The sequence below is a fragment of the Callospermophilus lateralis genome, unplaced genomic scaffold, assembly GCF_048772815.1.
Source record: "Callospermophilus lateralis isolate mCalLat2 unplaced genomic scaffold, mCalLat2.hap1 Scaffold_96, whole genome shotgun sequence".
Lineage (NCBI taxonomy): Eukaryota > Metazoa > Chordata > Mammalia > Rodentia > Sciuridae > Callospermophilus > Callospermophilus lateralis.
The window spans coordinates 1719257-1731731 of NW_027517776.1; the positions used below are offsets into that span (position 1 = coordinate 1719257).

The 12475-nt window shown below is 39.0% G+C and overlaps 1 protein-coding gene and 1 pseudogene across 1 annotated transcript; both read left to right on the top strand.

Annotated features, from left to right (window-relative positions):
• Positions 1 to 620: 620 nt before the first annotated feature.
• On the top strand, positions 621 to 5867 carry LOC143386429 (protocadherin alpha-3-like; annotated as a pseudogene).
• Positions 5868 to 6008: 141 nt separating this feature from the next.
• On the top strand, positions 6009 to 8446 carry LOC143641313 (protocadherin alpha-4-like). Its single transcript, XM_077108578.1, is given in 4 exon segments — positions 6009 to 6729; positions 6732 to 7222; positions 7224 to 7557; positions 7560 to 8446. Coding segments are annotated over 4 exon segments (2379 nt in total). The 5' UTR covers positions 6009 to 6062.
• The last annotated feature ends 4029 nt before the right edge of the window (positions 8447 to 12475 follow it).

Genomic DNA, 12475 nt, shown 5'->3' on the forward strand with positions numbered 1-12475 from the left:
CAGTAAATAATCGATATCTTACTATATGTTATGAATCGGAATAATTGAAATTGATGAATCAGTATAAACTTTCTAAGGGCAGCTTGATAAACAAAAAATTGAGTGAGTACTCAAAGTATAATTGAACAGAACTTTAAAATTTTGAGAAAGTTCAATGGTCATATAAGGAAAAGAAGATAAATATATTTAATACTTACATATTTAGCCACATGATGTCGCTGTCTACCACAAGGTCTTTCTCCACAAAAGCAGTCCGTATTACGTATTCACGTTGAAGCCTTTCCTCATCATCTCTGAAGTATGGTGACGGTGGGAGTTTAAGAAATGAAGAGTAAAGAAATAAAATTATAGGGGCTGGGGATGTGGCTCAAGCGGTAGCGCGCTCGCCTGCCATGCGTGCGGCTCGGGTTCGATCCTCAGCACCACATACAAACAGAGATGTTGTGTCTGCCAAATACTAAAAAAAATTAAAATAAATAAATATTAAAATTCTCTCTCTCTCTCACTCTCTCCTTAAAAAAAAAAAAAAAAAAAAAAAAAAAGATGATCAAGAAATAAAATTATTATTTTTAAATTTTGGATTGATGTAAGAGGAACCAAATATTTAGGAAAAGCTGGCAATGGTGTTTTCCTGGCGAAAAGATCCTGGAACTCAGCGTCTGCTGCTCTGGCTTTTGCTCCTGGAGGCTTGGGAGGCAGGGAGCGGCCAGATCCATTACTCGGTTCCAGAGGAGTCAAAACATGGCACCTTTGTAGGTCGCATCGCTCAGGATCTGGGGCTGGAGCTGGCGGAGCTGGTGCCGCGTCTGTTCCGGGTATCGTTCAAGGACCGCGGGGTCCTTCTGGAGGTAAATCTGCAGAATGGCATTTTGTTTGTGAATTCTCAGATCGACCGGGAGGAGCTGTGCGGGCGGAGCGCGGAGTGTAGCATCCACCTGGAGGTGATCGTGGACAGACCGCTGCAGGTTTTCCATGTGGAGGTGGAAGTGAAAGATATTAACGACAACCCGCCAGTATTTCCCATGGCTGTAAAAAATCTATTTATTTACGAATCCCGACAGCTTGGCTCTCGGTTTTCGCTAGAGGGCGCATCCGATGCAGATATTGGAACTAATTCGTTGTTGACTTACAGTCTTGATTCCAGTAAATATTTTGCTTTGGACGTTAAAAGAAATGATGAGGAAATTAAATCCCTTGGACTGGTATTGAAAAAACTTTTAAATCGAGAGGACAATCCTAATCATCATTTACTAATATCTGCGGTTGATGCCGGGAAACCAGAACTCACTGGCACCACTCAAGTGAAGATCACTGTCTTGGATGTAAATGACAACGCCCCAGCATTTGAGAGGTCGGTTTACAAAGTCAGATTATTTGAAAATGCTCCATATGGTACCTTAGTAGTGATCGTTAACGCCTCTGATTTGGATGAAGGAGTAAATAATATTCTTTCAATACAGATGTATCAGCAGAGATTCTGTCGAAATTTCACTTAGATCAACTTTCACTTAACACATCACTGATGTGTTAGTGGACACATCAGTGTAAAAGGAAACATAGATTACGAAGAAACTGGGTCATATGAAATCCAAATAGAGGCGACAGACAAAGGAAATCCTCCAATGACAGATCACTGCACGGTTTTAGTAGAAATTGTGGATACCAATGATAATGTTCCTGAGTTGGTTACCAAATCATTATCGTTACCTGTTTTAGAAGATGCTCCACTTGGCATGGCTATAGCCCTGATCAGCGTGTCAGATCGTGACTCAGGTGCCAACGGACAGGACAGGTGACTTGTCACCTGACGCCACATGTTCCCTTCAAGCTAGTGTCCACTTTCAAGAATTACTATTCATAGGTGCTGGACAGCGCCCTGGACCGCGAGACCATATCTGACTATAAGCTGGTGGTGACCGCCAGGGATGGGGGCTCCCCTTCGCTATGGGCCACAGCCAGCGTGTCCGTGGAGGTGGCTGACGTGAACGACAACACACCAGCTTTTGCACAACCCGAGTACACAGTGTTTGTGAAGGAGAACAACCCGCCAGGCTGCCACATCTTCACGTGTCTGCGCATGATGCAGACGCGCAGGAGAATGCTCTGGTGTCCTACTCTCTGGTGGAGCGGCGGGTGGGTGAGCGTGCGCTGTCGAGCTTCGTGTCGGTTCAGGCGGAGAGCGGCAAAGTGTATGCTCTGCAGCCTCTGGACCATGAAGAGCTTGAGCTACTTCAGTTTCAGGTGAGTGCCTGCGACGCTGGCGTACTGTGCCTGGGCAGTAACGCTGCAAGTATTCATACTGGATGAGAACGACAATGCGCCAGTACTGCTGGCCCCTCAGGTGGGTGGCCCAGCGGATACAGTGAGGGAGCTGATGTCTCGGTCACTGGGCGCTGGCCACATTGTAACCAAAATACGCGCGGTGGACGCTGACTCTGGCTACAATGCGTGGCTGTCCTACGAGCTGCAACCGGTGGCAGGTAGTGCAGGAAGACCATTCCATGTGGGACTGTATACAGGCGAGATCAGCACCACACGAGCCCTGGATGAATCGGATGCGCAGCACTACCGTCTGTTGGTGCTGGTCAAAGACCACGGGGAGCTGGCACTGACTGCCACAACCACAGTGTTGCTGTCTCTAGTGGAAAGCAGCCAGGCGCCAAAGGCCTCAAGGACCTTGACTGGCACCGCGGGCCGCGAGGTGGCGCTAGTGGATGTGAACGTGTACCTGATCATCGCCATCTGCGCGGTATCCAGCCTGTTGGTGCTCACCCTGCTGCTGTACACAGTTTTTCGGTGCTCTGGGGAACCCAACAAGGACACTTGTGGTCCTGGAAAGCCCACATTGGTGTGCTCCAGCGCAGTGGGAAGTTGGTCGTACTCACAGCAGAGGCGACAGAGGATGTGCTCTGGAGAGGGCCCACCCAAGACCGACCTCATGGCTTTTAGCCCCAGTCTTCCACCATGTCCAGTTAACCAGGATAGAGAGGAGCAACTGGCTATGGACATGGATCTCTCTGCCAAAGTGAGTAATTTATCATTCTTTCCAAAGTGTTCTCTTTTTTAAAAAAAAAATTTCTGTGTTTTCACCCCCTTGAAAACATGTTTAAGGTTAATTACACTACACTCTATTCTACTAATTAGCATTTTCAGTTGCTGATTTTGTGATTAAAATGGTCAGATTCTTCGTGACTAAATTTTGAATGAAGAAATGAACAGTGAGATTAATATTTATAATGTTATTTTGTTTTGTTGATAAGTGCAGTAGCAGGATTATTTTATTGCTAAATGTCTGGGTACAAATAAATTTTTTTTCTTGGACGAATTTCATTATTTACAAAATTCAATTCTAACTTGTGGCCAAGTGCTTCCTGCAGAATAACTATCTTTTACCTCTTTTCATTGCATCATGTAGGCTGGCCTAGAACTCTCGGCCTTTCTGTTCCAGCCTCCCAAATCTCTAAGATTAGAGGCATGCACCGCTATGTTTGGTTATCTTCATTTTTCTCATTATTTTTATTAGCAATAATAAAAATATCAATATGAAGTGAAATTTTAATTCTTCTGTGGCATATTTAAATGTTATTTTAAAAAGAATTTTTAAGTTGGGCATGGTGATGCATTCCTGTAATTCTGGTGACTGGAGGCAGAGACAGGAGTTCACAAGTTCAAAGTCATCCTCAACAATTTAAGTGAGAAAATAAAAAAATTAAAGGGCTGGGATTGTAGTAGTGTAGAGCCCCTTGTGTACAATTAGTAACAAATTGAAACCAATTGTCGCTCAAAGATATTGTAGAGAGTCCAAAATGTAAAATAATTATGTCCCTCACTCCTCTCTTTTCCCACTTGCATTTTATTTTCAAGCATATCCTTTGCTGCCACTTGTTCATCAAGTATTAATCCAGCCTTGATTTAATATTTATTTTGTTAATTCTATTATCATCCTGTTGTAAATAATATGATCATCCAAAGTTCTTGCCTTGATGGATATGAGACTTTGGTCTTCAAATTGAGCTTTCTTCTTCTTGAAATTCTTGACTAACAAGACTCTTGACAAAAACATTTTGAAATTTTTTGAGTTTTTATTCTTCTTAGAGATGTATCGATGCTATACTAACTGAACAGTGAATAGGTATTTATTTCAAATAAATATTTTTATTCTGTTGCATTCCTCATCTATACATTTAAATATTTTTAAAATAAAATGACTGAGAATTGAATTATTTTCAATTTCTCCCAGTGTGCTTGATCTATGATCATTTTGTAAAACCAAAAAGTTGGGTCCCCAAACAGAGAAATTACTCTGATTTCTGTTATGATTCCAAAATTTGTTTTTTGTGAGTGTGGCTCTTCATAGAGGAGAACCTGAAACTATTTCACTAGATGGCATTTTTTGTTTAGGCAAACACAAAGGAAATGAATTTAAGTATTTAAGCAGCAAAAAGTTTGACAAATGCTATTATCACTACCTCCTTCTGTACTGTTTATACAAAAATGTATAATACTGTATTGGGAAGATTTAATTGCTCATTAAGACTGGGGACGATTCAGAGATGATGACTGTAAAAAATTGGCATGAAAATCAAGCTAAAAGCCACATTTTCCACATGGCAATTGAAATATATCTTAATTAGGGCAATTTTGTAGGGAAAATATTTTTGTATTATTTCGAAAGTTTTCAGAGTGCTAAGACATCATATTTCCAGATTAATCTTATGATCACCTTATATTGATGTATTTTATTTGGCAATTAAAACCAAACCATTTCTATTATCATAAATGTCTAGTAAATGTTAAGTATCTATTTTTTAATTTTAATTTTCATTTTTTTAGCTGTAGTTGGATACAATTGCTTTATTTATTTTTATGTGGTGTTGAGGATTGAACCCAGTTCCTCACACGTGCTAGATGAGAGCTCTACCGCTGAGCCACACCCTAAAGGAGAATTTTAAGAAAAAAATTGAAAGTAGCCAATTATCCTGTTTGACTAAAATATATGAGTACAATAGGAGAAAGTAGGAATCTTAGACACTGGAAAAGTAGTGGTCTAAGTAGTCATCTAAGACATTGAAGATCAGTCAGGTATTTATAAACCATTAGAGTAAAAATTAGAATACTCTTCTTGCTTATAGGAGGTAAATAAGTTACAGTCAATAACATTATCTGGAATACTTCACCACACAAGCTATTTACTAGAAGTTTCTTTTTTTAAAAAATTAATCAAATTTGTTATATATGACAGTAGAATGCATTCCAACTCATATTACACATATATAGCACAATTTTTCATATTTGTGTTTTAACTAGAAGTTTCTACTTCCTTGTTAAAGCCCCCTTGAGCATTTGGCCCTTAGATGACTCAAAGAAGATATTCAATGAAATTATGATAGTCTTTGAATGCTTCTTAAAAATATTTGCAAATTTATCTTTCAATGGCTTTGTCCTTGGAACCAATTTCCCCAGGTACTATTCCCTTTGCTTCAACATCAGTAATGCAAGTACAAGGATAGGCAGGGTGTTATAATTAATAATAACCTCTAGAATGCCAAATAATACAAGGAAACTATCATGAAGTTTCCTTATCAACACTTCACAATTGTATATTTTCAAAGTTTTCATTAACTACAGTTGGTTCTTTGTAAATACTTAAGATCTGTATAAAAAAGGATTTCCACTGTAGTAGAAGTTACTTCTGCGGTAAAACTAAGAATCACAATCAAATTTCTTTGGTGCAGAATATGTACCTCAGTATTCTTGTTATCCCAAAACTGGAAATGTGTTCAGAGAAGCCCCTAAATAAAATAAGACCTGGCAATGATAGTAGTATGGGTTTCCGGAATCGATACTTACGGTTTGAAACCACATGATGTCGCTCTTTACCATAAAATACATCTGACAGGAACAAGAATAAAAGGGAAAATATCTCTTCTTACTGGAAAGAAGCTGCATCCTCAATCTGGCATTTGAAAAATGGAGGATGCTGCTGCACGGAAATGACCAAACAGATTTTTCCTAACTTTGAGACAAGATTCCTAATCATAATAAAGCTCTGTGCGCTTGACATGGAATTTTCCTGGGGAAGTGGCCCGGAATCCCAGCGCCTGCTGCTTTCCTTTCTGCTACTCGCAATCTGGGAGGCAGGGAGTGGCCAATTCCACTACTCCATTCCCGAAGAGGTCAAACACGGCACCTTCGTGGGCCGCATCGCTCAGGATCTGGGGCTGGAGCTGGCGGAGCTGGTGCCGTGTCTGTTCTGGGTGGCGTCCAAGGACCGCGGGGACCTTCTGGAGGTAAATCTGCAGAATGGCATTTTGTTTGTGAATTCTCGGATCGACCAGGAGGAGCTGTGCGGGTGGAGTCCGGAATGTAGCATCCACCTGGAGGTGATTGTGGACAGACCGCTGCAGGTTTTTCATGTGGAAGTGGAGGTGAAGGACATTAATGATAACCCGCCTGTGTTCCTGGCGACACAAAAGAATTTGTTCATTGCAGAATCCAAGCCACTTGATACTCGGCTACCACTAGAGGGCGCCTCTGATGCAGATATCGGAGTCAATGCTCTGCTCACTTACTCGCTGAGCCCCAATGAGTATTTTTCTTTGGAAAAACCATCCGATGACCCACGGGTAAAAGGTCTTGGGCTTCTATTACGGAAATCTTTAGACCGAAAAGAAACTCCGGAGATTTTTTTAGTACTCACTGTCACTGATGGGGGCAAACCCCAGCTGACAGAACAGTCCAGTTACTCATTACAGTACTGGATGCTAATGACAATGCTCCAGTTTTTGACATAACACTCTATACGGTGAAATTACCAGAAAATGTTCCAAATGGAACCTTGGTAATCAAAGTTAATGCTTCAGATTTAGATGAAGGCTCGAATGGAGATATTATTTACTCATTTTCTACTGATATTTCACCAAATGTGAAATCCAAGTTCCACATAGACCCAGTTACAGGACAAATTTTCGTAAAAGGATATATTGATTTCGAAGAATGCAAATCCTATGAAATTCTTGTAGAGGGCTTTGACAATGGACAGCTTCCACTCTCTGGCCACTGTAGAGTTATTGTAGAAGTAGAAGATACCAATGACAATGTCCCAACTTTGGAATTCAAGCCCCTATCACTTCCAATCAGAGAGAACACTCCACTGGGCACCGTTGTCGCACTGATCAGCGTGTCAGATCGTGACTCAGGTGCCAACGGACAGGTGACTTGTCACCTGACACCTGACGCCACATGTTCCCTTCAAGCTAGTGTCCACTTTCAAGAATTATTATTCTTTGGTGCTGGACAGCGCCCTGGACCGCGAGACCATATCTAACTACAAGCTGGTGGTGACCGCCAGGGACCAGGGCTCCCTTTCGCTGTGGGCCACAGCCAGCGTGTCCGTGGAGGTGGCTGACGTAAATGACAATGCGCCATTGTGCGCGCAGCCCGAGTACACAGTGTTTGTGAAGGAGAACAACCCGCCAGGCTGCCACATCTTCACGTTGTCTGTGCATGATGCGGACGCGCAGGAGAACGCTCTGGTGTCCTACTCTCTGGTGGAGCGGCCGTGGGTGAGCGTGCGCTGTCGAGCTATGTGTCAGTGCACGCGGAGAGCGGCAAGGTGTATGCTCTGCAGCCTCTGGACCACGAAGAGATTGAGCTGCTTCAGTTTCAGGTGAGTGCCCGTGACGCTGGTGTGCCGCCCCTGGGCAGCAACGTGACACTGCAAGTGTTTGTGCTGGATGAGAATGACAACATGCCAACACTGCTGGCACCTGGGACAGATGACACAGGGGGAGCTTTGAATGAACTGGTGCAGTGGTCAGTGGGTGCCGGCCACCTGGTGACGAAAGTGCGTGCAGTGGATGCTGACTCTGGCTATAATGCCTGGCTGTCTTATGAGCTGCTCCAGTTAGCCGGTGGCTCGCGCTGCCCATTCCGTGTGGGTCTGTACACAGGCGAGATCAGTACGACCTTGCCCTGGATGAAGCGCCTGCTGGTGCTGGTGAAAGACAACTGTGAACCGGCGCTGACCGCAACTGCCACAGTGCTGGTGTCTCTGGTGGAGAGCGGCCAGGTGCCAAAGACCTCCTCCAGGGCACTGGCGGGCACTGCTGGCCATGACGCAGCGCTAGTGGATGTCAACGTGTACCTGATCATTGCCATCCGTGCAATTTCCAGCCTGTTGGTGCTCACGCTATTGCTGTACACGGCGTTTAGGTGTTCGGCGGTGCCCACGGAGGGCTCCTGTAGACCTGGGAAGCCCACGCTGGTGTGCTCCAGCGCGGTGGGGAGCTGGTCTTACTCGCAGCAGAGGAGGCAGAGGGTGTACTCTGGCGAAGGCCTGCCCAAGACTGACCTCATGGCCTTCAGCCCCAGTTTACCTGATTCTAGGGACAGAGAGGATCAACCACAAACTACTGGAGATTCCTTGGCAAAGGTTAGTTTATAATCCTTTTGTTCAATCTGAATAGTCATACTCTTTTGCACTATCATTTTACTTCTCATAATCAAATTTCTCTCCATCAATTTTCTCTACTTCTGTTTATACGTTTCTAATGTCCTGAAGCCAAGACAGGATGGTGGGCTAGGTATTTGGGAGGCTGTGGTGGAGGGATCACTTGAGCCAAGGAGTAACCGCTGAGACAAGCCCAGGCAATAATGAAACCCAATCTCAAAAACAAACGACAACAAAACAATAAATCAATAAAAAGGAAGTAAAAAAAATAGAACATGAAGACCATGTACATTACTTTCTTTTTATTCTTCATTATTCAACATTCATATAGCTATAATTTCCAACATATTGTAAGGATTATATTTATCATATTTTCAGTGGTAATTAACATTTAGGAAATGTTTTACTATTTTTCACCTATAAGACATACACAAATATAGCCCGACAGAAACAGAACAATTCTATTAAATTTTCTGAAAGTGAAAATCAGTCATCTCCTTTGCTTAAAACCCCTCACATACCCATTCCAAATCACTTTCTCTTATTGTCCCCCAAATGTAGGCACACATTTAACAAATTGTGGTTAATTGCATATTTCCTGCAATTCTCTAAGTAAAACTGCACAAAATGTTTTGTCTGTTTGTGTGTTCTTTATATTTATCACTCATCATTGTTTATGAAGTCATCTGTATTGTTATGTAGTTGTCATTTATTTAACTCCATTGAAAATTATTTTAATATACTGTGAGTTATTTCTTTTATAGTTGAGGAGCTTGCCTTGTGTTTGATTATGCCTACTCTAAACAATGCTATTCTTAAATATGTTGTACATTTTTGATGTCCATCTACATATATTTCACCTAAGTGTTTAACTAAGAGTTGGATTAGTGTATCACAGAATACATATTTATCTTTAGTAAATGATGACAACAAATTTTCCAAGTTGTTTTTACCTGGTTCTGGCTGCTCTCTATCATCTCTATATTTGCCAGATTATTTTGATGTTAGTCATTTTACTAGGTGTGTTTTTTATTTTTCTCTTGAATTTATTTCGTGTTTCCTGAATTTGAAGTGAGACTGAAAGCTGATAATGTAGCTCATTAGCCTATAACATGCTAAACATAGTAAGGACTTGGGTTGTACCCCCCCCACTCTATTTAAATAAATAAAAATAAAAATGAGTTGTAGCACCTTTCCATGTGATTATTGAACATTTTTCTACCTTATTTTATTTATTAGCTGTTAGATTTCCTACCTATTTTGTCTATATATATATATTTTTAATTTCCCTTTATTTCTTCTAGGGAGCTTCCTTTTTAAGCTGTTATTTTTTCTTAGATCTTTAAAAACTAAAAATATTCTGGACACAAACTTTATTTTGTAGTCTACTCTATGGCCTCTTTCTATTCTTTTAATTGTGTCTTTCAGTGAATAAAAATTCTTAATTTTAGTTAAGTTCAATTTACCAATTTTTCCTTCTTTATGTCATGAACATAATTATGTTCATGTATTATGTTATGAACATAATTATGTTCATGTATTATGTCATGAACATAATTATGTTCATGTATCATGTATGTTCCTGTGTTTTATTTTATTGTTCATATTACTCTACAATCCATTTGGAATATTTTTTCATTGTTTTTATATGGGGGAAATTTTTGTTTTCCTGAACTTTTTGCTGACTCCTAAAATAAGGATGGAAGCATTTCCATCTCTTACTTTTCTTGGAAGAATTTGATAAGAATTGATGTTGATTTCTTAAATGTTTGATAAAATTCTCAAGTAAAGCACGTGTGTGTATTTGTGTGTGTGTGTGTGTGTGTGTATTATAATACTAATTCAACCTCTCAGTCGTTATTGACTTGTTCAGCTACTCATAATTCAGTCTTGACAGGTTTTATATTTCTAGTAATTCATCAGTTTCTTATAGGTTATTTAATTTGTTAGCATGTAATTGTTCATAGTAGTCTCTTATAACCCTTTTTATTTTTGTGGTACCAGTCTTAATGCCACTCCTTTTATTTCTAATTTTGTTTATTTTTTCTTAGTGTAGTGAAGGGATTGTCAATTCTGTTGATTTTTTTGTAAAATCAACTCATTGTTGTGTTTATTGTCCCTATTCTATCACTCATTTATTTATGCTCTAATCATTATTCTTCCATCTTCTTTGGGCTTAGTTTGTCCCTTTTAATCTAATTCCTTAAGTTATAAAATTAGATTTTTAATTTAAGATATTTCTTATTTTTAATTTAGGTATTTATTGTTATAGAATTCCCTCTTAGTACTGAGTTTGCTGCATCCTCTCAATTTTTGTATATTATGTTTTCTTTTTGATTTAATAAATATATTTTCTAACCTCATTATTTACTTATTGTCTGACCCACTGGTTGTTCAAAAGTCTGCTGTTTAATTTCCATATCTTTGTGGATTTTTTCAATTTTCCTCCCATTATTGATTTGATTCCATTGTGGTCAGGAAATAGTATGATTCCAGCCTTTTAGAACTTGTTAAGACTTGTTCAGTGATCTAATACATGATCTATCCTGGAGAATGGGGCATTGCAATATCCTACTTTTATTGTGTTGCTATCTGTGTCTTTCTTCAGTTCTGTCAGTGTTTACCTCATTATAAAGGTGCTGTGATTTTGGGAAATATATTGTAAAATTGTTATATCATCCAGGCAAATTGACCTCTTTATGATTACATAAGAGCTCTTTTTGTTCTTGTCACAATTTTCAACTTCAAGTTTATTTTGTCCAAATAACTACTGCTACACCCACTCACTTGGTTATTCTTTGCATGAAATATCTCTTTTCCATCCTTTAACTTTCAAGCTCTGAGTCTTTAAATCTGAAGTTAATCTCTTGTAGACAGAATATATTTGGAACTTATTCCTCATTCAGTTATTCTATGTCTTTTTATTGGGAGAGTTTAATCCATTTACATTTAAAGAAATTATTGATAATGAACAACTTTCATTTGTCATTTTGTTAATTGTTTTCTGTCTTGAGTTATTTTGTCTTTTTGTTTTCTCCTTTGGTGTTTTGTTGATTTTTTGTAAAGATGCATCTTGATTCCATTCTTGTTTTCTTCTGCATATGTTCTATTTGTATTTTCTTTGCAATTATTATGGGTTTATGTAAAACAGAGTTATAATGATCTATTTTAGATAGATAACATCTTAAGTTCAAAACAAAAAATCCCACTCTTACATATTCCCTTCCCATCTTTGTTACTGATGTCCCAAATTACCTCTTTTAAACTTATGTACTAATTAACATTCTGTATATTTGTATTTTATGTTTGTATTTAATTTCTATACCAGGTTTAAAGGCAATTTATTCATTGCCATTACAGTATTATAGTATTCTGTATTTGTTTATATATTTACCTTTATTAGTGAGATACTTTAATATGCTTATATGTTACTGTTACTGTTTAGTGTCCTTTCATTTTATCTCAAATAATTTCTTTTTAGCATTTCTTGTAAGGTAGATCTAGTGGTGATGAATCTCAGCTTTTGTTTATCAGAAGTAGCCTTTGTCTTTTCTTCATTTTTGAATATTTGAAGGACAGTTTTGCTGAATGTAGTATTCTTGCTGGCAATGTTTCCTTTCAGGAGTTTCAACATATCTTACTCTTTTCTAGCCTTCAAGATTTCTGGTAAGAAATTTTCTGATAGTCTTTTTGGTATTCCCTTTTGAATAATTAGTTATTTTTCTCTTGCTGCTTTTAAAATCCTCTATTTGTTGTTGACTTTCAACAATTTAATTCTAGTTTTCAGGTGTCAGTTTACTTTGGTTCATCCTATCTGAAGACTGTTGGGTTCTTGAATCTGTCCATTTGAAGAATGTTCATTTCCTTCTCTGAATTGGGAAATTGTGACCCATAATTTCTAGAAATAAACAAGTTTTCTGCCTGTTTTTCTCTCTTCTCCTTTTGTGTGATGAAAATAATGCATATATTGGACCCTTTTTGATGTCCCATAAGTCCCTTACGTTTTCTTCACTCTTTTTTTTC